General features: G+C 40.8%; 1 protein-coding gene across 4 annotated transcripts in view; it reads left to right on the forward strand.

Annotated features, from left to right (window-relative positions):
- Positions 1-12838: 12838 nt before the first annotated feature.
- The window catches only part of PTBP2 (polypyrimidine tract binding protein 2), a 71951-nt gene continuing 57824 nt past the window's right edge, over positions 12839-26965 (forward strand). For 2 of the 4 annotated variants that reach the window (XM_075558689.1, XM_075558715.1), the window contains exons 1-2: positions 12840-13005; positions 14607-14637. In XM_075558689.1, coding sequence (XP_075414804.1) covers positions 12998-13005; positions 14607-14637 — 39 coding nt within the window. In that variant the 5' untranslated portion in view covers positions 12840-12997. Of the gene's footprint in view, positions 13006-14606; positions 14638-26965 lie in introns of all 4 variants that reach the window. The other 2 variants (XM_075558698.1, XM_075558707.1) reach the window with 2 other exon arrangements.

A 26965-nucleotide genomic window follows, 5' to 3' on the forward strand; every position in this document is an offset into this window, starting at 1 on the left:
AAGTTATGAAAAGAGCAAATATGTGGTAGTCCTGAACTGCCATTCTTTGGGCAATTGTATGATATTGATGGATATTGAGCTGTTCAGATGTTGTTTGTTTCCTTATGGGTCCTTATAATCACTTTCCAATGCTGTACTTGATGTAACCATAGTATTTAGGTCTTGCAAGTGGTGGTGTATCAATAGGTCAAAATGAAAGAGGATTTGTTTATCGGGTAAGTAGATAGGCTGGAAGTGCCCCCATCAAAATACTTCAGACCAGATGGTAGAATAAAAAGAAACTTCACAATTCACCAAGTTCAATCTTCTATGGAGTTCATTGATCTCTTTTGTTGTTTCTCTAACAGATGCATTCTGCCCCTTATTGAAAACTCATAGTAATGTCTTTCAAAAGCACTAGGCAGCTCATTGCACTGTGAGGCGGTTGTTATTGTTAGATGCTTTGTTCTTATGCTTAGCTGAAAAATGCTTCTCTATAATTTAATCCTTCTACTTGGTGCAACAAAAATAATACACATAATTTATTTTTCATGTGGTAGTCTTTATTTGAAGAAAACTAACACATTCATTGGTTAAACACCTCCAATTTCTTCAAACATTTTGTGGTCACTGATACAGAACTTTCATCCATCACTGTTTTAATAGCTTTGTTAGTTTCAATTACCTGAAAATGAAATTCCTAGCCGATAGTTAGTCTTCAGGTGGTGGGTGACCCAACACCCATTCCTCATTCATGCTTCAGAATATTGTTACGGAGTCTCTACGATATAACCCCCTCAAAAAATGGGACAAAGCTCCACTGGGAAGAGCCTTGGTAGCACTCATTTTTCCTGCTAGGCGACCATCAAGCATCTCTCTTTAAGTTAGTAGAGTCACCTGGGAATGATCTTCTGGTCTCAGTGAAATTTTTCATAAAAGCAGCGTGACTTGAACCTCACTTTTGTATGATGGCCAGTTTAAGAGAACAGCTTGGAGCTATGAGCTTTTCTTACCTGCTTGGGAAAAATGCTGAAGAAATGGTTGTGAAGTTGAACACAGCTTACAAGGACAGCACTGTGGAAACAGCGCCTCAAAGGTATGAGCAATTCTCTCTTAAAAACAGGTGAAATGTCAATTGATGACAAATCTCATTCTAGACGTCCGGCAATGTTCCAAATGGACTTGTGTCCAAAGATGGATGGCAGACCATTGAAAAGATGGGGAAGTTATCTGGACAAACTTGGAGTTCAGTCAGTGAATTTTAACAGATGATTTGGGAACGAGAAGTCTCCCTGGAAAATTTGTACTGCGGGTTCAGACTGACCAGGAAAAATAACATGGGGGGGAAACATGCTGTGCTGTGAAAGAACAGATAAAAGCCACCATATTTTTTCCAAGGTCATTATTGGTGACAAGACATGGTGCTGTTCTTATGACACCCCCCCACAAGCAAACATCAATCATGCCAGTGGAACACACACCATCGTCACCTCACCCCCCAAAAAGCTTGTCAAAAGAAATCAAAGGTCAAGATGATGCTAATTTTTTTTTATGTGAGGAGAAAAGTGCATTTGGAGTTTGTTCCACCCGGTCAGACTGTCAATCAGGCTTGCTATTTAGTGGTTCTGAAAAAAATTGCGTTTAACAGTTTCATAAAAAAAAAAAGACCTGATTTGTGGCATATGGGGGATTGGTTTTGCCCCCATGACAATGCACCTGCTCACACAGACATCTCAGTGTGCCAGTTTTGGGCAAAAAACAGCATACCTTTCTTGGTCCATGCACCTTACTCAAATTTTCTCACTCTGTGCAACTTCTTTTTGTTTCCATGAGTGAAGAGGGGCACGAAGGGGCAGCAATCTGATGATGTAGAAGAGGTGAAATTAAATCAAAGTAGGTTCTGTTAGCCAATGAAACAGATGAGCTTGAAAACTGTTTCCAAGAATGGAATCACAGATTTGACAAATGTATTAAATGCAATAGAGAGTATGTTAAAGGTGATAGAGTTGTTTTATTAAAAAAATTTAAATATATAGCTTTGAAAAAAATTCCAGCTTTTTTGGTATGTCCTCATATGTCAGACATTAGTCGAAGTGCTTCAGATAAATCAGAAATAAAACAAACTGATCCTGCAGAGACTGAATTCTAGCAGAAGGAAAGAGATGCATGCACACAGCTCACTCCTTGCCTTCAATTTGATTCCAACTCAAGAGGTCCTATAGGACAGAGTAGAAGTGCTCACATGCGTTCCAAAGCTTTGCATCTTTTTGGAAGCAAAATGTCTCATCTCTAGTGGCTTAGAATCATAGACTTTTCAGTAGGCAATCAATTAGCCTACTAATGATTGTGTTACCAGGGTTCCTGGGAAAATAGATACTAAATTACAAATGTAAAAAATTAAGCAAATTATATAGTAAGGTAGAATGAGGTAAATGCTTTCGGGGGGGGGGCAGAATAGACCAAGAAAAAAAACTATTGCGAGCTATCTGAGTACAGAAGTATAAATAGTGCTACCCGGGTACTTCTCATTGTGTTGGAGAGATTTGAAGACAGATGTACAGATGTGTGGTAGGGGGTATTTAGCATAAGCAAAAAAAGTCGGTCAGTTTAGTAGTGGTACAAGAGAGCGTATGACAAGAGAGTCTACAAACCAAACTCCCCCTGCCTTCAAGTCAGTTCCACCTCATACCAACCGACAGGACAGGCTAGAGCTGCTCCTGTGCGTTTCCGAGACTGCAATTCTCGACAGGAGCAGAAAGTCTTATCTTTCTTCCATGGAGCAGGCAGTGGTTTTGAGTTAAATCCTGCAAGAGTTGGAAGCCTTTAATGGACTAAGGCATTTACTCGCATGAAATTGAAACCATATTCCATGTTAGGGATCTGAGTAGAGGAGAAGGAGTCCTAGTAGAGCAGTGGGTAAGCATTGGGATGCTCGCTGAAAGGGCGCTGGTTAGAACCCACTAGCCACTTTGAACGACAAAGGTGAGGTGGTCTGCATTTGCACAGCTTTACTGTCTGACGAACCCTAACGAGGAGAGAGGGACTTAAAAAAAACAACAAAAAGAAACCCTAACGAGAGGCTCTACTCTGTCCTATAGGGTCACTGTGAGCTGTCATTGACTCTTTGGCAGTGGGTGGTAAGAGAGAAGCGATATGATCTTATTACATTTTAAAAGGATTTCTTCTGATCCTGGAAAGAAAAGTAAAGAGACAGCATTTTTGTGTTTATGTAGGCTTTATCCTTTTGTGTTAGCTGCTAGCCAGGATTGATCACAGCTACATGATCCCGTATTTGTATCCTTCAAGAGAGAAATGATGACTCACATCATCATCAAATACATATTTCATGCCAATTATTTATCTCTGAGCCAACTCACGGAGTTAAGGAAATATCCTTCTTTGACTGGTGCTGCAACTATTGTGCTTGGTGAGGTGAAAGGACAGTGAAAAAGAGGAAGGGCTTCCATAGGATGGATTGACTCAGTGGCTGCGTCAATGGGCTCAGGCAGAGGAACAATTGTGAGGATGGCACAGGACTGGACAGTGTTCCTTTCTGTTGTGCAGAGGGTTGCTATGGGTCAGGCCTGTATCAATGACACCTAACAAGCACAATAACAGCATCATTACAGAAGAGAGATCATTACCATGATTGGTTTAAGCCTCGACTTGGGAATAGTAGTCAAACACAATAAATTGTATGATTGCTCCACAAAGCTACAATAAAATGAGTGCAAGGGTGCCAAAAATAATGCCTTCTAAAATGACTGAGATATAATTATGATTATATGTGTATTAAAAAAATTTTTAGCCCGGCTATCAAAAGATATAATGTCTGGGGTCTTAAAGGCTTTAAGTTTAACAAGCAGCCATCCAGCAGGGAAGCAAATAAACTCACATGGAAGATGCATACTAGCCTATGTGATCATGAGGTTTTGACAGGATCAGGTATCAGGTATCAAAAAATCCAAAACAAACAACTATATTGATGCAAGTGATGGAGGTTGGAGTGGAGAACCAAAGCCCATCTGTAGACAATTGGATATCCCCCACCCCCCCCACACACACAGAAGGGTTATAAGGAAGGGATGATTCAACCAAGGTGTAGTATAGCACCTGCGAATCATTCCTCTAGTTCCTGAATGCTTTCTCCCCACCCCCTGGCCCCCAATACCATGACCCAGTTCTACCTTACAAATCTGGCTAGACTGGAGAGCACACATTGGTACAGATAAGAACTCTCAACATATGGGATTCAGGACAGATAAACCCTCAGGAACAGTAGTGGGAGTAGCAATATAATGAGGATAGGGGGATGGTTAGGGAGGGGGAAGGGGAAGAAAGGGGGGACCCATCACAAGGTTGGATATATAGCCGCCCCCTCCCCAAAAGGGACAAATAACAGAAATGTGGGTGAAGGGAGACAACAGACAATATAAGATATGAAGTAATAATAACAATATATAATTGATCAAGGATTCATGAGGGTGGGTGGGAGAAGGGAAGGGAGAGGAGCTTATACCAAAGGCTCAAGTATAAAATGTTTTAGAAATGATGACAACATATGTACAAATATGCTTGATATAATTGATATATGAAATGGTAGAAAAGCTGTAAGAGCCCCCAATAAAATGATTTTTTTTAAAATTTTAACTCAATTTTAAAAAATTTCTCTGAGAAAAATTTGAATAAATAGGACAATAACACGCTCAATTGAATTCTCTAATTTCATTAACAAAGTCTAAAGTTGTAATTGTTTTGGTCAGTCTCTCCTGATTTATTTACATGGACTGTTTTCAAGCCGTATGTTTCCATGTGTGTGTTTATGAAGCTGAATTTTAAAAGAGAGAGAGGGACTTTACATTTATATTTCCATAGTGTTGTTAGGTGCCGCCGAGTCTTTTCCAATTCAGCCTCTATGTCAATCCAGCTTGCCAAAGGTTTTCCTCTTTTTCACAGCCTCTACTTTACCAAGCATGGCCTTTTCCGGAGGCTGGACTCTCCTCATTACATCTCCAAGGTATGTGAGAGGAAATCTTGTCACCATTGCCTCTAAAGAGCTGTCTAATGTCCTTTTGTCCAGACAAATCTTCTCGTCCTTTTGGCAGTCTCTGGTACTTTCGTTATTCTTTGCCTGCACCACAATTCAAGCACATTATTATTCCTCCAGCTCCCTTAGTTAGTGTCCCGTTTCTGTGGACCTATGAGGTGATTGCAAACACCATGGCTTGGGGAAGGGACACCTTAGTCCTCACAGTAACATCCTTGCTTTTCAACACTGTAAAGAGGTCGTGTGCAGCCAAATAACCCATTGCAATGCGTCACTTGATCCCATGACTGCGGCTTCAATGAGCAGAGGGTGTGGATCCAGGCAACATGAAATCCTTGAAAACGTCCATCTTTTCTCCGTTCCCAGGATCTTATCACTTGGTTCGGCTGTGGGGATTTTTGCTTGTTTCCTTTACATTGAATTATAATCCATACAAACGTCTGCCATCCTTGATCTTCATCAAGTGCTTCAAATTTACTCAACCCTTTCAGCAAGCAAGACTGTTTCAGCTGCATATTGCAGGCTGCTACAAAGCCTTCCTCCAGTCCTGTTACCACGTTCTTCCTGACATACACCAACCTCTGATCATTTGCACAGTGTGCAGATCATTTGCGCAGTGTGAGTATGGTGAGAGGATAGAAATGTGGGGCACACCTTTCTTCCTGTTAAGCCCTGCTGCGTTCCCTTGCTCTATCTGAAGAACTCCTTGATCCATGTGTCGGTTCAGCATGAGCACAGGGAAGTGTTCAGGAATCCCCATTCTTCTCGAGGTTGTCCATAGTCTGTTGTGATCCACACAGTCGAATGTCTTGCAGCAATCACTACAGCACAAGTAAGCATTTTCCTGGTTTTCTCTGCTTTCAAACAAGATCCATCTGGCCTCAGCAATGATATCTCTGTTCTACAGCCTTTTCTATAAACGGCCTAAACCTCTGGCAGCTCCCTCTCAATGTACTTCTGCAACTGTTGTTGGATGATCTTCAGCAAAATTTTACTTGCATGTGAGATCAATGATATTGTTCTATAATTTGAGCATTCTGTTGGGTCATCTTTCTATGGAACGGGTACAAATATGGATCTCTTCCAGTCAATTGACCAAATAGCTGTCTTCCAAATTTCCTGACATACAGCAGTGAGTGTTTCAGTGCTTCATCAGCTTCTCGAAACATTTCAATCAGTAATCCATCAATTCCTGGACCCTTGTTTTTGGCTAATGCTTTCAGTGCAGCTTGAGCTTCTTCCTTCAGCACCACTGGTTCCTGCTCATGTGTTACCTCTTGAAACAGCTGAATGTTGACCAGTTCTTTCGGATTCACTGACTCTGTGTGTTGCCTTTGATACTTCCTGTGTCAGTCAATATTTGACCATAGACTCTTTCAATATTGCAACTAGAAGCTTGAATTTTTTCTTGAATTCTTTCCGTTTAAGATATGCTGAGTATGTTCTTCTTTTTCAGTTTTCTAAGTCTAGGTGTTTGTAAATTTCATTCAAAGACCTCTATAAAATCAGCGCCACTTGTCTATCAGTTCGTTGTATTGTTGTGGCTTGAATGTTTCTGTGAGGCTGGAAGCTATGTCACTGGCACTTCAAATAGGTTTCAGCAGAGCTTCTGGACTAAGAACAGATTCCGAAGAAGCAATAGGCAAATTCTGAGCAACTGGCCAGTGAAAACTGTGTACTTTCTTCTATAGACCTTTGAATATCATTAGGAAGGAGGATTCCATTTTTTCATATAAAGTATCTTTGATTTGTTCAGCAAGTTTGGTAAATGTATTTCATTATAAATATTAAATGAAAACAAAATCATGTGCCTTCTCTCCTTCTTAAAGGGATGCTGCAAGGCCTGGGTTGTGTCAGTTTGGCTGGGCCTGCCATCTCAGTGGTCTCAGGGGAGGCACACCTAACCCACCTTGTGAGGGACGTAACGCAAACGACTCCACAATGGAATTTTTCCCATTTGTTTGTTCGTTTTGTTTTGTGTTGGTTCCTTTCTTTCAGAAGTTATCACAGAAGAATTTCCTTTGGAAAAGCTACTCTATCCTGATATGAGCTTAAAACCTGTTTGTTGATTTCAGAGACTGTTTATATTTGCAAATCTCTAGTCATTGCTTTCCATTTATGTATCCATTTGAATAAATTCATATACATTAGGTGGTTTTATAATATTTTATAATAGCTCGTGTTTATAATATTATTCTTTTAGGTGATGTCGTTTTATATAAAGTCAGCATTTTTTTCATCTTTTACTTCTCTGTGTAATTTTTCTTTTCTTTTCCCATTCCCTGGCCTGGATTAGTTCTTTATGTATGGCTGTTCTAAAAATTGCTGAGCCACTCAAACTATTGTGTTCTCTTCCCAGAATAATCTCTATTATGTGCACAGTATAGGAGGGACAGCCAGCAATGTGAGCTTTTTTTCAGTGAACATATAGATAAGCAGTCACTATAGCTGAATACAAAATTGACAGTGTTTGTCTAAGACCGTTTTTTTACCTGCTGCCATCTAATGCTTTCTTTTTTTAATGTAAAATTTCTTTTTTATCAAAGTTACGCATGTTCATAGCTTAAAAAGTAAATGGTTCTGGAAGAGATATCCTGATGTACACAAAAGCCCAAACAGCATGTAACAGTCTCATTCATCCTTCCTTACCCCCAAGGACCACCCATGGAGGCACACACCTTCACCGAGTCTCCCTGATTCTCCTGGAATATCCCACCCAAATATCAGGCTGATACGGCGACTTCTTCTCATGTCAACCCTCTATATTATCTGTTGGCTTCCTACCTTGAAAGATGAAAATTTATATCCCAGCCACACACAGAAGAAGGGCTTAATCCTCAAGGTCAGCAGTTTATCAAAACCACCAGGCGCTCCAAAGGAAAATGATGAGGATTCCTACTCCTCTAAGGAGCTGTAGGCTTGGAAATTCTGAAGGAGTCTACCTTGTGCTATAGGGTTGCTGTGAGTTAGAACTGAACTGATGGCCAGGAATCTGGCTTTTTGGTTTTCACACACAACCTGCACACATCCATCCTTTTCTTCCATTGTCCTACTAGCTTGTATCACATTCCTGATTTTGTTAATATTTAGTGCTAATGTTATCAGAAAGATAGAATTATTTTTACCACTGAACCAAAGTAGTGTGAATTTTCAAAAAAATTTCCTTATGTTTTCCAATAATTTACACCTATACTTGCCAGCAGTACTAGAAGACTCTGGTCAATACTGTTAAAACATTTTTGATATACCAGTTCATTGGAGGTTATTCATTAGTTGTTTTTTTTTATTATTCTTGGCAATATCTCTTCTGGAGACCTCTAACCTCATGTTCCATTGAACCCCTAGGTCTGCTGTGTTAACTGTTGTCCTGGGACTTTTTCACGGAAATCCTCCAAATTTCCTCCTTCTCTTTCTTATGTTAGTGTGGTAGTGTGGTAGACAGGGTTCTCTAGAAAGATAAAACCAGATTGCTACTAATTTACTATATATATATATATACATATTTATAAAGATATATATATATATGTTTATAAAGATATATATATATAACACAAGAAATGAACTGTTAAATTATAAACAGATATATAATGCAAGAAATGAACTGTTAAATTATAAACTGATAGATAGATATGCAATACAAGAAATGAACAGTTAAATTATAAAGCAGTACAAATGGCTCAGTGCAACTCACTCCTGTGAGAGAGTTGTGAGACAATGGAAGTCCTTCAAGTCCAGGTAGTCCGCTAGGCTATCCCAGTACAGGCAGCAAAACAGCAAGGCAGGTCACCAACTGTCAGCCAGGTCACCAACTGTCAGTCCCTAGCTCAAGAGATGTACATTCCAATCATGTGATCTTAAAGGGACATCAACTTACAGCAACACAGTCCACAGGCTAGGTGTCCCACAGCTAGAGTAGCCTGTAAATTGAGGCACAGAACAAGCAAGGCAGCTGCACACTGGTCCGATGATCAAAGAGCGAGAGACAAGAGAGGCGAGGCTCACTGAGCCATTTATCTCTCTGCCCTTCAATTAATCCCACTTGTGTTTATCGGCCAGGCTGGCACAATAAACTATGTCAGTAAGATTTCTAGTTTCCTGGATCTCATATGATCTTTCTGGACATACTCTTGTCATTATATTTCTCCAGATAGAATTCTCATTTCGAAACAACACAACTCTTTACTCTATCAATTATATCTATGCTGTTATTACTATTAGTTGGCATTAGGTCAGCCCCAACTCACGGTGACCTCGTGCATAGCAGCACAAAGCGCAGTCTGGCCCTGCAGCATCTGTATGATTCCCTGATGACCAGTCCCTCATGCTTCAGAGGGTTTTCATTGACGGATTTCTGGAAGTAGCTTTTTTCTCTCCTGTCTAGTCGTTAGGTGCCATTGAGGTGGTTCCAACTCTAGTGGCCCTATGTACAACTGAGTGAAGGAACGCTTGGTACTGTGCCATCCTCAAAGTTTTTCTTATTTTGAGCCCATTTTTGGCAGCAACTATGTCAATCAGTGTTCTTGAGGGTTTTCTTTTTTGCTTCCATCCACTTTACCAAGCAAGATATTCTTCTCCAGGGACTGGTCTTTACTGAAAGCGCTTCCAAAGTACATTAGACAATGTCTTTCTTGCCATCTAAGGACCTTTCTTCCAAGGTAGATAGTTTGTCCTTTTGGTGGTCCATTTCTAACACCGTAATACAAATGCATCTCTCCTTCTACAATCTTCCTTACTCAATGTTCAACATTCACCTGCATATGAGATGATTGAAAATACCATGACTTGGGTCAGGTTCATTTTAGTTCTCAAAATAACATTCTTGCTTTCGAATACTTTAAAGAGGTCATGTTCATTGGGCCTCTACTCAAGTACTCCCTGAACACAAGAACACTTTGTTCTATTAAACTGGCACTCCATGATGCTTACCTTCCCAACACTATCACTGAAGACAAAGCAGGTGCATAAGCAAATGTGGTGAAGAAAGCTGATGGTGCCCGGCTAGCAAAAGATACAGCATCTGGGGTCTTAACAGGTTAAAGATAAGCAAGCAGCCATCTAGCTGAGAAGCAAAAAGCCCAAATGGAAGAAGCACACCAGCCTGTGTGATCACAAGGTGTAGACAGGACCAGGTACCCAGAACAAAAAATCATATTATTGTGAATGAGAGGGAGTGCAGAGTGGCGAGGCAAAGCCCATCGGTAGACAACTGAACATCCCCTGACAGAAGGGCAGAGGGGAGGAGATGAACCAGTCAAGGTGCAGTATAGCACCAATGAAACAAACAACTTTCCTTTAGTTCTTTGTTTCTGTATGTTTCATAGATGCTTTTATATCTTTTGAACTTGTTTTGCCAATGTTGTGCTTACATCAATGATTTCAAAATACGTACAAGACTAAAATGTTATCTAATGGGTCCGTCCTATTAGGAAATCTCAATGTGAATGAGTTTAGTGCCTTTAGTGGTACAGTCAAGGAGCGGGCGCGCAAAGAATCAAATCAGAAAATTTAGAACATGACCCTACTTCCTATTCTTATGGCATCAATATTAGAGCTCATTTTGGCTTAACATGCACTGAAATTTAGATTTAATTATTATCCACATAAGTGTAAATCTCTGCGAAAGGTCAAAAATTACCATTCTGACAGGAAAGAACAAATCATTACATTGAAAAAAGATATGGGTATGAAAATAATACTGCAAAGCACTTCCATTTTTATTGCCAGATTTTGTTAGGAATCCACAAACACCAATAACATCTTGCCATTTATGATAAAGGTTGTCCATCTGCTAATGTTGAGATTAATAATCTACCCCATGGTTATCTCATAAAATCATACAAATTTAGATTTTAAAGGGCTTTAGAAACTAATCTATGACATTTCCCCAGATTTATTCCACTAATTACTTTAGTGACACGCTTAACCTTTGTGCAAATCTCTATATAGATGCACATGAATATTGTTGGCTTTTAAAAATCCAACATCCAAATGTGTGGCCAATCCCTTCTCAAGTGAACAATAGTAATAACCAAAATAATAAGGATTATGATAACACCCTATATTATTTAGGATAGTCAGTGGGCGGGGGTGTGCTTCACCTGCATTAAGATGTGTCCTATTTTACAGTAAAGGAAACTTTTCCCTGGGGAAGCTAATGAACGTGTGCAAATCCCACAGCTATTAAATGAAAGCCCAAATTCAAACCAAGGCTTTAATCACCATGCTTCTTGCTGGATATACTGTTCATTCGGGCTCTGTGCTCTTTTGTCCTTTTTTGTATTCTATTTTACTTCACTTACTTCATCTAGTACTTCATGTGCCCTGACTTGTAGACTACCTTAAGTTGTTTTTAGGAAATGATGATTTTAAATACATATTATGATAGGTTTGTAGTCTCGTATCTCATTAGGAGGGGCAAATTAAGATAAATGTGATTTTGTAGCTATTAGAATTTCTTCTGCCATGTAAGGGCAGACTTCCTCTGATGGAACAATTTGTCTTTGCCAAGACAAAATGAGAATCAATCAATCAATCAATATTGATTGAATAGGGAAATAGCAAATTGCACTATAGTCCCTGCCCTTTGGAAGCTTACCCATTCAATAGTTGAGTAACTCCACATGTGCAAAACCACAAATATGTGAAAAGTGATTATTAATGTCATTGATAATAGGTCGCCTTTGAAACCTGAGATGATCTTTAATATGAAGATAAGCAAAAGTATTGCCGAAAAAAGTACCCATCTCTGTGGCAAATAAATATTTTTTAAACATTTGGCTGCTTTGAATAGTTTGATAAGTACTTGGAAAAGTAAACTCCCATTTAACTCAATGAAATTCCAATTAGTAAAAAGGTGAGATATTGGGGCCTTCAGGACATTCTCAAATCTCAGCGTGGCATTGAGAGTAACTGGAGAAATGTAGGTAATATTTTCCATTTTCAGGAATAAGTGCGTTTGTGTGTGTATTGGACGTGTGATGACTTGTGGCCGATGGGACGCTGGCAAAAGTCACACCCACCATATTCTCTCAAAGCAGGTGACTTTTCCAACTTTTTTGTTGTCTCAAAAAAGGAATGTCCAATCTTATTAAATTAAAAATTGGGATTGCGATGCATGTATAAATCAAAACGTGTTCAGATTCAGCTGCCCCCACTTCATCCCCACCTTCCCTTTCACCCTTGCAAATGTTAACTGCTGACTTTGGGATGCATGTTCAGTATAAACTCTTTACTGTATTCCTCAACCTGTGTCCTTTTGACGCCGGTTAGGGTGCAAATTTCTCATGGATGCATCTAATTAACTGAATTGAGACTCAAACTTTCCTCCATTTGACATGTTCCTACAAGTGTTTGATTGGAAACACCTATTGTCCATTTTATGACATCTGCATGCTTTAGAAAGCACTGCTTTTAATAAGCAATGGTCTTGTTGAATAAAGTTTTGTGTGCTGGGATGGAGAGGGTCTGAGAATAAATGACAGCATGGGGAAAAAAGTATATATAATTTTGTGTTTGCCTGCATTGGTCCGGAATTGCCAAGCTGGCATTTAGTGAAAGCTGCTTCGGGGCACCCCGACAGTTCAGGGGTCACCCTCCTGAGGTCCAGGGCAGAGAGGCTGGGGTGGGGGGTGTCCCAGGCACCCCGCCCACTTGGAGGATCCAGAAACCCAGAAGCCCGCTCCGTGGCGGCCAGTCACGTCCCCCGGGGCGGCGGGCGGAGGGAGCGGTCGCTGCGGCGCGGGCGGGTGCGCCCACCGCCCACCGCCCACCGCCCGCGCCCCGCGCTCGCCGCCCGCAGCCCGACGCCCGCGCGCTCGGCTCTTTCCGCCGCCGCCGCCGCCGCCGCGGCCCCGTGCGCTCCGGCAGCTTCGGCAATTTCCGTCGGGCTCGGGCCGCCATTTTCTCGCCGCTTGTGCGTCTCGCTGGCTGCGTGGCTCGGTTCCTGTGGGCGAAGCTTTGTCCGGCTCGGCAATGGACGGGTACGTGGTCGGGCCGGCGGGGAGGGGAGCGAGGCGAGGAGTTGGGGTGCCCTCGGGCTCGGGCCGGGGTCGTGCCGACGCCCTCCGGCGGCCCCTCCCCGGGCCGGGCTGTCGTTACCCAACCCAACCCCCGCCCCATCGCACACACCCCTCCCTGGGCGGCCCGGCGGGCTCCGGCGGGGGCGCGGGGAGACGGCTGCGGGGCCGCCCGCGGAGAACGCCGGGCGCCGACCGGGCGGCGGGGGGTGGGTGGGGTGGGGACCCCGGCGCGCGTCGCCGGCCCCTGCCCCCCCCCCTCGGAGCCATTTCGATCCGTAACCTGGGACCTGAACCCGGGGCTCGGGCGCCTGTGGGGAGGGCGCGGGTGGCGGCCCGGCGAGGCCTGTGGGGCGCGGGGAGAGGCCCCCCTGTGAGCCCCACTAGTCCCCTCAGGCGCCCGGCCTCGCGGGCCCGCCCGGCGGGGGACGCGGGCGGCGGGAGCGCCGGGAAGCGCAGGGGGCGCCGCCGGGAGGGGGCGGGGCGGCGGCGGGAGGGGAGGGCAGATGTCAGACTCCTTTGTTTTCCCGGGAGTCGGTCGTGGGGGCGGCGGGCGGGGCAAAGCGCCCTTTGGTGGGGCCTGGGGCCTTCCAGGGCTTGGCGGGAGGGCCCGCCATGAAATCCTCCTGAAAACGAAGTGTTTGTGGTCTACATCCATCACCTGGGCGAAGGCCGCCCGCCCTGGCAGCAACGGGAGTAGAGAGCGCAGATCCATCAGATGCCCAGCTACTTTGACCACTTTCTGGAAAAACACAAAAGGCAACTATTAAACAAAAAAAACCACATTTTTTTTAGAGCCCTTGCAGTGCTGCATCTTGTGGAGCCTATGAGTGCAGACAGAATGCTGGGTGAGGCCAGGCGGTCCTACCGATTGGTGTGCCGCCCCTCCACATCTGAAGAGCCTTAGTTAATTGGCTCCTCATTAGAGGGCTCCATTCCTACTTCAGGGAGGCAGGGAAGCTGTAGCCAGCCTGTCTGGGAGAATTTAACACCAGGGTCGCTTTCAAACTCCCTCTGTGAGGACCAGACGGTTCAGAAGTACAGTGTAAATTTTACTTTGGGTGTAGGGTCTACAGTTCAGTTCTTTAAGGTAATAAAATGAACACCACTTGGAAGTTAATAGACTTAGCATTGTGGTCCTCCCACAGGTTACCAAGAGATTCCTGGATGTTTTACATCATAAACCACAGCTCCAGAGAGGCTCACTATTCTCCCAGCTCAATATGGAAATGGCTGGCAAAACCTTCATTGGAGTTCATGTTTCCTACTATTTCAGAATTCACCAAAAAGTTGATTTAATGTTAAATTATTAGTCTGCATGCACAATCCTAGCAGAAATTGGCATTTTGTAGTGTTTGAGGTCTTGCTCTTTATGCAACTTGTTCAGAAACACCACAGGTTGCCTCACTGTTTGAAAGTCAAAGTAGCCCTGTCACTGCCTATTGGTGTGTTAAACATTTGCAATAGCATTGTGGGGGCCTAGACCATTTATAAACTATTAAAAGTTTCAGAGAGGCAAATTAATCTGTGAAAAATAAGAGATTGAAACTTTTTTTTCTTTCCAGAATTGTCACTGAGGTTGCAGTTGGCGTGAAGGTAGGATATTATTATTTGAAACTAATATGAAAACTGATTGTTCAGTCTGTTCCCATCATTAATGGAAGTTTTCAGTTAGCTTTGGAAACTAGCTTATCGCCACCAAAACCCAATGGGAAAGGTTTCGCTTGATAAAGTTGTATCATGTAAATCATTAAATAGATAACTCTGCTCTTCTGGAAGTAGCAGCTTGTGAGAATATTTTAAAGTATGAGTGGTAGCCAAGGGATTAAAAATGCCTTTCAAACATGATTTCCTGGGAATACAAAATGTTAGTTCAATTTTCTGAGGGGAGATTATAGTTCCCAGTGATTTGACTTAGAGTATGTACTTTTATTAATCAAAGACTTGTATTTACCTTGTGATTTTGCCAATAATAAGTCACCTTAAAATCACTCATCCTGACCCTTGAAAAGAAACTTGTATAGGCAATTAGCTTCAAATTTGAGTTAGAAATTAAGAGCTGGCTTGGTTGTCTTCTGTTAAAGGTAAGTAGGCCTGGGTAGAGAGATTTTGGAATTCTTCCTCACCTACTTTTTGGCCAGGCCAACTCCTCTGTAACTTGTCAGCCTTAGCTCCAATTCTAGTGCCCAGGCCTTTGGTTTTTACAGGTTTTTAACATAATGGTGTAGGGAATTTTGTTTGCAAGCTTGTTTCCCTTGTTCTGTTCTTTGGGTCCTTGTTTCTATCTCTTTCTTTCCCGAGACTGTCACTTTCCAAGCCTACTCTGCAAATATTTGATGAAGGTTGTAAGGCTCCCGTTAGTAGTTTTGAGAGGCTGTAGGCTTACTTCCTTCAGGGATGCTGAACTTTGATAATTGTTTTGGCAACTCTTAAAATGGCATTCATAACAGTGCGATATTCTTTAGAATTTTCTTGGAGATGGCCAGTCTATTTTTTTTTTGGTAATACATATTTTGACATTAAAGTACTAAGTTAAATATTAGTGATACTAGTAGTATTAGGTGGTTTGTAAATTGTCAAAACCATCCAAAAATGTTTTCAGTATAACTGCTACCTAGTGGAAATGATAGTCTCTGAGGTGGTTAACTGAAGGATAATATCAAAATTTGAAAATGATGTATATTAGATTGCGCTAAATGGGAGGAAGAAAAGGACTAGGATGTGAAAAAGAGTACATTTAATGTATATGGCATTGAGGTTAAAGTATTAAGAGGATTTTGACCATAACTGAGATAATGAATAAAATGTGAGGAAACCAGTGTCAGGAAGAGACATTAAAATAAGAAATTGAGTTAGTTTTATGGAAGTCTAGAAGAGTAAGGACATTAATAGCTATAACACGATTCAAAGTTCATGGTTACGATTCTGGAACATGTTGGAATAGGGTGAGAGGAATGTTGAGCTGCAAAGTTTGAGGATGTGTGCAAGTGACGTGTACATTAAATTTTCTCCGTCCTTTTTTCCCTCCTTTCTTGAAAGGCCCTGATTGCACTGCATTCTTGTCTTCCAGACGATTCTTATTCTCCTTGGATGGCATCTTTTCTTCCCAAGTTACCTAGTAATTCAATATGCGTTACTACACGCCACTGACCTCCAAGACATCTATCTATTTTCCCACTTCATGGATTCACTTTGATATCTAATCATTTTCTTAAAATTCATATGGCTAAACTGAACTCTTGAGTCCTCTCACTTTCCCAAATCTATTTTTACTTAATTTCCTTACAAAAAAAGTTAACACTACCAGTCATCCAAATGCACCGATGTTACCAGGAGAGACCGTCCCTGGAAAAGGATGCCATGCTTTTCAGAACCAAAGTTGTAGTCATGCGGACTGTGCTTCCAGTGATCCCTCTCTGCCATCCATTTCCACATACAGCCAGTGATCTTGTAGTGCGGGGGCTCTCAGCCTGTGGGTCGTGACCTCTGTGGTTGTTGAACAACCCTTTCTGAGGGGGTCGCCTGATTCATACCAGTAGCAAAATGACAGTTAAGCAGCAACGAAAATCATTTTATGGTTATGGGGAGTCACCACAACATGAGGAACTGTATTAAAGGGTCATGGCATTAGGATGGTTGCGAGAACCACTGTTTTACTGTAAGTTTTAACTTGTTACTCCCCTGGATAGATAGATCCCTATGCTCTGTCTATTCACAGTAAAGTTGAAATTCCCATGTTGGTCGATAAGCCTCGTGATTAGACCTCAACTTTTAATATTTATCCTGTACTATGCACCTGTTGGGTAAGTGTTGTACTGCTGCTGGTAGAGTGGGTGGTTCAAACCTATCGGCCACTCCAGCGGAGAAAAATGAGGCAGTGTACTTCCATCAAGAGCTACAGCTAACACTATATAGTAATTGACAAAATGGCAGTGGGTTTGGCTTTGATGTGCCAGGTGTATGGGCATTTTTGTATTCCTGTACAATGAACCTTTTGGTGCCCTTGCACCAACTGACCCTAGTCTCTAAATCCTCCACCCTCTATGTTAGCGTCTTTTTGAACTAAGATTTAAATGACATTTTAAATCTTCTCATTCAAATTAACAGCCTACCCTATTATCTGATTCAAAACCTTTCAATGATATCATTTGAGTTTATCTTGTTAATCTGTTTTTTTCTTGAATATTTTCTTAACCTTGCCTTATGTTCATATTTTAATATTTGGGCTTATTCTCTGCATTCGTAGTTGATAGAATGAGGAAGAAATAATGAGCACTTTCTTTGTCGAATTCACTTTGCTGCCATTGAGCCAATTTTGACTCATGGCAGCACTGTAGGACAGGGTAGAACTTCTGTGACTGTCTGAGATTCAAACTCCTTACTTACAGGAATAGAAAGCTTCATTTTTATCTCTCAGAGCTGCTGGTGGTTTTGAACTGCCAAATCGGGGTTAGGAGCACAACGTGTGACTCATCATACACAAGGGTTCCTTTTTTATTTAGCAGTGATAATTTCTAAGTTGCAATGTTTAAATATTTGCAGTCAGGAATAGCTCAAAAAGTTCAAGTTAAGGTACTTTCCCAAGTCGATTGCCTCCCTCTCTTACAAACTGTCTCTAGGAATAGACTCAAATTCCCAACCTTTGATTTCGCAGCTGACCATAGTAAGTGTGTGTCCTCGCCAGGACGTTCCCATACCTTTAGGCCTTCTTTAAATATTGTTTGTGGTGTTCAGGGTAGAAGATTTTTTTGGTGGACCTATTCTAAGTATTTTTTGGATGCTACTATAAACAGTAATTTAAAATATTTTGGTTCCTAAGTGTTCATTTGCAATTATCTAATTGCTAATAAATATAAATTTAAAGATAATAGTTGTTGCATATTGCTCAATCTAGAATCTTTTTTTTTTTGTTATGGCTTCTAGTACAAAGTTGAACAAGAAATGTAAGAGTAGGCATCTGTATTCTGTTCCAGATAAAAGGGTAAAAACCCTAAATGGTACTTATTCCTTAAATAATTGGGAGAGTCCACCTATGAAACCCTGCAGGCCTGTGTTTTGCGGGGTTAGGAGTTTTAAACCACGGGCTCAATTTATTCTGTAGATAAGCGGGTATTCTTTTCCAGTGAGCTTAGGTGATTTGTGTCTTCCACAGAATTTGTTTACATTGTCTAAGTTGCTACCTTTTTTTGCTAAGAGTTACTCATGATTTTACCTTTTTAATCCTTTTATTATCTCTAGAATGTGTAATGATTTCACCTTCCTTATACCTGTTATTGACTATGTGTGCCTTATCTTTTTTTCCTGATCAGTCTGATTGAGGTGTATTGCTTTTATTAATCTAAAAAATTATTTTTGATTTCATGGATTTTATTTTGTTTTAATTCCTAGTTTATTGACTCTGTTTTTGCTTGTGTTTAGTTGATTGTGTGAAGCTGATTGGTGTTTTAGTGTCAAATGATGTTTTAAATACTTTCACTATTAACTTCCAATGATTTGGGGTTTTTTTCTTTTCTGATAAGAAGGCGGTAGACCAAGTAAATTTGGGAGCCTATGTTTTCCATTGTTTGCATGATATCGTTTTCTGTCCTTTTACTTTAACCAATTTATTTCTAAATATTTTAAATATGATTCATATAGGCAGCCTAAGGGTTGGTCTCTAAGTTTTTTTTTATCCAATCTTGCAATTCCTTTCTTTGATTATTAAGGCCATTTAAATGTAATGGTATTTTATGGTTAATATTAAATCTACTTTGCCATTTTCTATTTGTCCATTGTGTTCCCTTTTCCTTCATCTACTGCTGTCTCTTGCTGCCCCATCCCCACCATTTTACCTCATTTGTTAGTGGCTTAAATGAAATTATTTTGTTATTTTAGTGACTGCTGTAGAATTTATTTATAGTAGAAATTTTTAGCTTTCTAATCTTCTCTCAAATGTGAGTCTTACACAATAAAAAAAGCTCACTGCCATTGAGTTGACTCTTACTCCTAGTGACTCTTTATCTAGGGCAGGGTAGACTCTACCCTGTGGGTTTCCATAACTCTTTCTGGTAAAGAAAGCCTCATCTTTTTTCCCAGGAAGCAGCTGGTGGTTTCCAGGGCAGCCCAGCTCGATACCTACTGTGCTCGCAGTGCTTCTAGATGGGCTTGTGCAATTGCCACAAATGGGGCTCTAGTGTGGACTAAATGCCACACCATTTATTATTATTTGCTTATCGTTACCTTTTAAAATATTTTAGTAATAAGCAAAATCGCATTTACATTTCTTCCCATAGTACATACGTTTATTATTACTGTTTTGAGTCTTCAAGGGGAGTTCTCTAACTCCCTGGAGTTCTCTCGGCATCTGTCCTTCTATGGTCCTGTGCCATTTGTGCTCTAGATGCTTTAGCTTCTTGGCTCCTGTCAGTTAAGGGGTCTTCTAGTCTGCCCAGATCCCCTACCTGACCTGTAGCAGAGCCTAAGCATACACTCAAAAGACTTCATCCAGGGACTCAAACCTCACTTGATTTGCAGGCTCCCTGGAATCATTGTTCTTCATTGCTTACGTCCACTAGTTTGCAAACCGTGCTTTCACATGTACTTTGTGCCATTTTTAAGTTGTTCCCAGCAGGTAAATCCAGTCCCTCTTACTCTGTACTGTCTAGGAACCTACGTGTTTGTTTGGTTTTTTTAAACGCCATCATCTGCTAAGGGAAAGGTTAGTGGTTCAGTTCTATCCAGAGGTGCCTCAGGAGAAAGTTCAGCAGTCTACTTCCAAAAATCCAGCCATTGAAACCCTCTGAGTCGCTTCCTTCTGACATCTATGGGGTTCCCATGACTCAGAATCAATTCCTTGAAACTGGTTTGATTTTTGGTTTAATTTCTTAATATATTGTTAGCAGTTTTACTTTTGTCTCACTGTTAATTTTAATCTGTGATATTTTAGTGTGGACACACCAACTTTTCCTAAATTGATGGATATTTTGATTCTTGTTTATAATTTAAAACTTATAGATATATGTAGGGTAAAAATTAAAACGCTACATTAAGTAAAACTTAGATATTTTTGAATGCCAAAGTCCACAATAGGTTGTTGTTAGGTGCCATCAAGTTGGTTCTGCCTTAAAATGACCTTACGTAAAACAGAATGAAACACCTCCCAGTCCCGCACCATATGTTGTTGCCATTGTCAGTCCATCTCATTGATGGGCTTCCTCTTTTTCTCTGCCCTTCTGCTTTTCCAAGCCTGTATGCCCTTTTCCAGAAGCATGTCATCTCTTGATGACATGTCCAAAGTATGTGAGACATTCTTGCTGTCCTTACCCCTAAGGTGCATTCTGGTCGTACTTCCTTCTTCCAAGACCAGTGTTTGCTCTTTCGGTAGTACGTGCTACTTTAACTGTTCGTTGCTAGACCAATAATTCCACTGCATCGATTCTTCTTGGCCTTCTTGATTTAATGTCTAATGGTTTATAATACCATAGTCATGTATGAGCATCTACCAGCTTTGAAGTTTCTTGAAATTTAACATATTAACTAATTTTAAACATAAAATATTGGATGGTTTATACATTTTGTAATGGGTGAGATTTTTAAAAATATATGACTAGTAGTTCTATGAACTGCCTTGCATACTTGACCTATTTTAATGATCATTAAAACTCTTGTGTAGCGAGAAAACTTTTGTGATATGCATTTAAAATTTTTAGCTTATTTACGTAGTTTTGGATGTAAAGATACTTATCTTAAATTGTATAATTAATCTTTTTCACCTATTTAATACTTTTGTGTCTTCTTTAATGTTCAAAATTAGGCTTATACTGCATGTGAGAATTCAACGTGATTATGTTGAATAAAATATATTTTCTGTAGAGGAGGTCTTCAGTAGATAAATAATGATGAGCACCAGGCATGGGATATCCACTTGTAGAACTCCAGGCCCTATACCATTGGAGGTGTGAGAGTTCAGTGCTCAGCTGCTGTGGGAGAGAAAGCTGGCAGTCTGCTTCTCAACGTTTACCACAAAACGAAGCCAGTAGCCCAAGCCATGATGCCTCCTGTGATGCTGTGGGCAGAGTGGAGCTACTTCCCCAGGGTTTCCGACCTGTAGATCGCGCGGAGGAGACCGCTGCATCTTTCCCTGGCAGGGTGGCTAGTAGGGTCAAATTGTTGCCCTTGTGGTTTAGAAAACCTCACGGGACAGTTGTCTGGCATGCAGTGTTACTTTTAGTCCGAATCAACTTGACAACAATGAGTTTAGTTGGGATTTGATTATTGAAAGGCGTGGGAAACAAGGACCGGGAAAAGAATGAATGCAGCCAAATTGTCTGTGCTCATAATTAAGAGCTGGAAGGGCAAGAGTGGTGGAGGAAGGTTTTCACCTTTGTGAGTTAGAGATGAATCCTAGTCTCACACTCCAGATTGAAAATCATTTCCCCCCCAATAATGCTACTTTTAAGATTCCTCTCACAAGCAAGCACATGACTGATCCCCATGTGGTCTTTGGCCTACCTCTAAGAGCAGACATGTTCTGCTCTCCCCACTCCAGGGCTAGTTGACTCCCCTCTGCCTGTCCCCAGTACTGGTCCTAGGTTACTGCCCCAGTGAGTTCAGGAACATGTAGCGTTACTTAACATTGATGGGGCTTGCGTGTCCCAAGACTATATATACCTGTTGAAAGATACATTTGCTCTTGTTCAGGGCTTCATGGAAGAGATGAGCCCTTTGAACGCTTTGTCTGTTGTTTATTCTTTCCCTTTAATTGCACAATTGCCTTTCAGAACCCATTCAATTGTAGGACTGGACCTTACAGAAAAGTCATTGGTTTCACTTCATAACTCATGAACCTTTTATGCGTAAAAAGATAAATACCAATTGTATTGTGCAAAGTCTTCTGTTTGTTGAAGAGGTAAAAGGATCATTGTCTTCCAGAACTTAATGTTGTTTAGTTAGACCCATAGGGTTTTAATTCTAAGTGCCATGTTGCTACAGAAGGAAAGATTAGTTTTGCTTGGTAAAATCCTAGAAGATTTTGTGTAAATAAGTGGTTGTGACTTGTTTCTTAGAGATAAGCCCTATGAGTGAAATACAATGGAAATTTTAAAAGTCAGAACTGTGGAGACAGGATGGCACAATTCATGGTTAACAGTGGGGTAGAATGAGTTGGCTTTGAGCGGTACTGCAATATTTTAGAAAAAAATCTTAATTCATGAGAAGGGAAGAGATACGTAAAAAGGCAGTGGAATAGGTCACACAACATGTTCTTGTTAAGAGAGACTTTTAAGGAGAATTTCTTGAAACCTCTAAGCAGAATTTCTGGCGGTTATAGGAAAGAGTGAATTATTCTTGTTCACTCCAAGTACAAGAAGCTGTTGTAAAAGAACAATCAGTAGGAAATTGGCACATTGACGATTACTTTGTTTGGAATGTAGACTGAGATGGAGCACAGTATAAGACAAAATCAGAGTCATGAAAGACTTTGATATAAAGAGATATGAATGCAGAGGATTGTAGTGAGGACCTTTGGATACAATCTACTTACTGTTAAGTAAATAAACTTGATTATTCTTGAATTTTGTTAGATTTTTTTGAAAACCATTGTCGTAGTAGTAGTAGGTTTCTTTTTTCTTTGTGTACATATGTTCTTCCATTAATGCTACATCAAAATGACAATGTTCCTTGAATTTTTAGAACAAAGGGAAGTTTGAAAGGGCAAGATCATAGCTGTATGGTGACTGCATAAGGTTTCCCAATTAAATTCCTGTAAGACAGCCTTTCTGCCTTTGAAGAATGTGGCTAACGTTGCAAAGAATGAGAAGTCCAGAACACTTAATTCTGCTCATGTGGATCCTGAGAGGCAGTCATTTGAAAATAAAATTAGAATACTGTGGGGTTTAAAATCACAGAAAAGTTCATTTTACTTGGTTCTCCATCAATATTAGTTAAATCTGCTTGCACAAGATCTCTCTAGAATATTGAAAAGCAAGGACAGTTGAGGCAAGGAAGGTGTGGCTGACCCAAGCTATGGTATTTTCAATTTCCTCATAATGCATTTGAAAGTTGGACCTTGAATAAGGAAGCCCGAAGAAGAATTGATAGGTGTGAACTGTGCTGGTGAAGAATAGTGGAAGTGCTATGGACTGCTAAAAGGATAAATGAATCTGCCTTGGAAGAATACAACACGTCCCTTATTTTCAAGGATGGCAAGATTTCATCTTACATACTTTGGATATCCTGTTAGGAGTGGTCAGTTCTTAGAGAAAGTCGAGGGGCAGCAAAGAGAGGAAGGCCCTCAAGGAGATAGACTGATACTGTGGCTATAACAGCATGCTCAGGTATAGGAAGAATTGTGGCGATGGCACAGGACTAGACAGTATTTGCTTCTGTTGTGCGGAGAGTTGCTATGGGTCTGAAAACCTACTCCATGGTACCTAACAACAGCACATCAGTGTTCATGGAAACAGTCAAGAAATTCAAACTACGTATTGTTGGGCAAATCGGCTGCAGAAGACTCTGAAAGTGTTAAGAGCAAGGATGTCGCCTTGAGGACTAACGTGCTGTGCCTATCCAAGCCATGATATTTTCATTTGCCTTATATGCATGTGAAATCTAGACCATAAAGAATAGATGCTTTTGAATTTTGGAGTTGACAAGGAATATGGATTATACTATGAACTTCTATAAGAATAGGAGTGACAGCAAAAAAGAGAGCTTCCAAATGAGGTGAGTCAGCACAGTGGCTACAACAGTGAGTTCAAACAGTGATGGCTGTGAGGATGGTGCAGGCCTGAGCAATATTTTATTCTTTTACATGGATGGTCACTTTGATTTGAAACTGCTTCCGTGACACCTAACAACAAACACTAAAACAATTTTTGCTTTTTGTTTTTATTCCTGTCTGTAAGTGTAGTTCTAATTTACATGTTTAATTGACATTTAGACTATGATTAGTCATAAGACTTTGCCATTATCCGGTTGACAAATATTGAGGTTTCTGTTTTTTGCCTTCTGTGAACATTCATGTACACATTTCTATATCTCAGAGTTTTTCTAGAATTATGACTGCTGGATTATAGATGAATATTGTCAAGTTGACTCAGACTCATGGCTATGTACACCACTAGAAATATCTGGTCCTACATAATCCTTATGATACTGCTGAAATGCTCAACTTCTTCATCATTGGTGTTATGCTTATTGATCCATTCCACCAAGGCTTGCCCTTGCCTGCCGTACCACCTTGCCTTTCTCTAGTCACTGATTTCTCCTGATAATTCGTCCAAAGCAAGGAATCAGGCCATGTTCACTTGTGGTCTATAAGGATTTTGTTGACTAATTTTTAAAAGTAGATCTCTAGTCTTTTCATCCTAGTCTGGAAGCTTCTTAGAACCTACTTAACAGAAGCAACCCTAATGGTATTTGAAATAACGATAGACTACCTTCCAGCATTAGAACAACATGAATGCACCACAAAATAAGAACCTTGACAGGATAAATTACCAAGGGCATATGAGGGAGGGGGGAATGGGGAGGGAGGGGGGAAAAAAAAGAGGACCTGATGCAAGGGGCTTAAGTGGAGAGCAAATGCCTTGAGAATGATTGGGGCAGGGAATGTATGGATGTGCTTTATACAATTGATGTATGTATATGTATGGATTGTGGTAAGAGTTGTATGAGTCCCTAATAAAATGTAAAAGAAGTAAAGAGAAAAAAATGATTAGGGCAAAGACTGTACAGATGTGCTTTATATAATTGATGTATGTATATGTATGAACTGTGAAAAGAATTGTATGAGCCCCAAGAAATTGTTAAAATTAAAAAAAAAAAGAACCTTGACAGGAGTGGACAGGATACTATATATATTTATATATATTAGGTCATTTATATTGCTGACTTAAATGCTTGTGTTAATTTATACTCTAATCAGCAATGTGTGAAAATTTGTTTCTTCATTTCCCTCCTGATGATTATTATGGTTGGACTTAAAAAAATGTTGGCCATCTAATGTGTATCTAAATGGTTTCATGTGGCTTTTAGTTTGAATTCCCATTGCATGGCTAAAGTTCTCAGCTGCTAACCAACTGGTCAGTGGTTTGAACCTACCAAAACTACACAGAATAATGATAATGGCAGTCTGCTTCTGTAAAACTTTTAGCCTTAGTAACCCCACAGTAGTGTTGTGATCTGTGAGGTCCTCAGTTCAAATTCACCCGTTCTGTGGGAGAAAGACAGGGCTTTCTACTCCCATAAAGAGTTACAGTCTTAGAAGCTCCCAGGGGCAGTTGTAGAGTCACGAGGAAGGGGTCAACTTCTGCTTGATGGCAGTGAGGTTAGTAACGCCATAGGATACGTCTCTCTGATCCATTGCTATGAGCCAGAACAAACTCCATGGTAATGAGTCAGGTAAATTTTGGTTTGTTGTGGATACATTTTATTAGCTATTGGCTATTCTTATTTCTTTGTTAAATGTCAGTTCATACAATGTATCACTTTTCTTCATGTTCTTACATAGTTAATATATTTTGTGACTCATCGTTTTTTTCACAGATACATATGAGTTTATGTATCCTGAATGCTGTTAACACTGTTAAATGCTGGACTGATAATTTGTCAGAGTCTCACTCTCATTTGTGACTAGGTTTTTGTTTTTGATGAATAGAGGTTTAACATTTAACTTCAAATTTTTTAAAAATATTTTATTAGGGGTTCATACAACTCTTATCACAATCCATCCATACATACATCAATTGTATAAAGCAAGTCTGTACATTCTTTGCCCTCATCATTTTCAAAGCATTTGCTCTCCACTTAAGCCCTTTGCATCAAGTCCTCTTTTTTCCCCTCCCTCCACGCTACCCCCTCCCTCATGAGCCCTTGATAATTTATAAATTATTATTTTGTCATATCTTGTCTTATCCGGCATCTCCCTTCACCCCCTTTTCTGTTGTCCATCCCCCAGGGAGGAGGCTACATGTAGATCCTTGTAATCGGTTCCTTCTTTCCAACCCACGCACCCTCTACCCTCCCAGTATCACCCCTCACACCCCTGGCCCTGGAGGTATCATGCGCCCTGGATTCCCTGTGCCTCCAGCTCCTATCTGCACCAGTGTACATCCTCTATTCTATCCAGATTTACAAGGTAGAATTCGGATCATGATAGCTGGGGGTGGGGGGTGGGGTAGGGGAAGTACTTAGTAACTGGAGGAAAGCTGTATTCTTCATCAGTGCTATATTGCACCCTGACTGACTCATCTCCCCTAGACCCCTCTGCGAGGGGATCTCCAGTGGCCGACAAATGGGCTTTGGGTCTCCACTCTGCACTATAGTAAGATTTTTTTTCTGGTGATGCCTTATACCTGATCTCTTCGACACCTCATGATCACACAGACTGGTGTGCTTTTTCCATGTGGGCTTTGTTGCTTAGATGGTCGCTTGTTTACCTTCAGTCCTTTAAGACCCCAGACACTATACCTTTTGATAGCCGGGCACCGTCAGCTTTCTTCGCCACATTTGCTTATACACCCGTTTGTCCTCGGTGATCGTATCATGGAGGTGTGCACCCACTGATAGGATTTTTTGTTCTTTGATGCCTGATAACTGATCCCTTCAGGCTGGTGTGTTCTTCCATGTGGGCTTTGTTGCTTCTGAGCTACATGGCCGCTTGTTTATCTTCAAGCCTTTAAGACCCCAGATGCTATCTGTTTTGATAGCCGGGCACCATCAGCTTTCTTCACCACATTTGCTGTTCACCAACTTTGGCTTCAGCGGTTATGTTGGGAGGGTGAGCATCATAGGCCAATTTAGTAGAAGAAATTATTCATGCATTGAGGGAGTACTTGAGTGGAGGCCCAAGGTCCTTCTTCCACCTTAATACTAAACCTATAAATATAGGCACATAGATCTGTTTCCCTATCCTCATATATATATTTGCATATGTACATGTCTC

The sequence above is a fragment of the Tenrec ecaudatus genome, chromosome 1 (assembly GCF_050624435.1).
Source record: "Tenrec ecaudatus isolate mTenEca1 chromosome 1, mTenEca1.hap1, whole genome shotgun sequence".
Taxonomy (NCBI): Eukaryota; Metazoa; Chordata; class Mammalia; order Afrosoricida; family Tenrecidae; genus Tenrec; species Tenrec ecaudatus.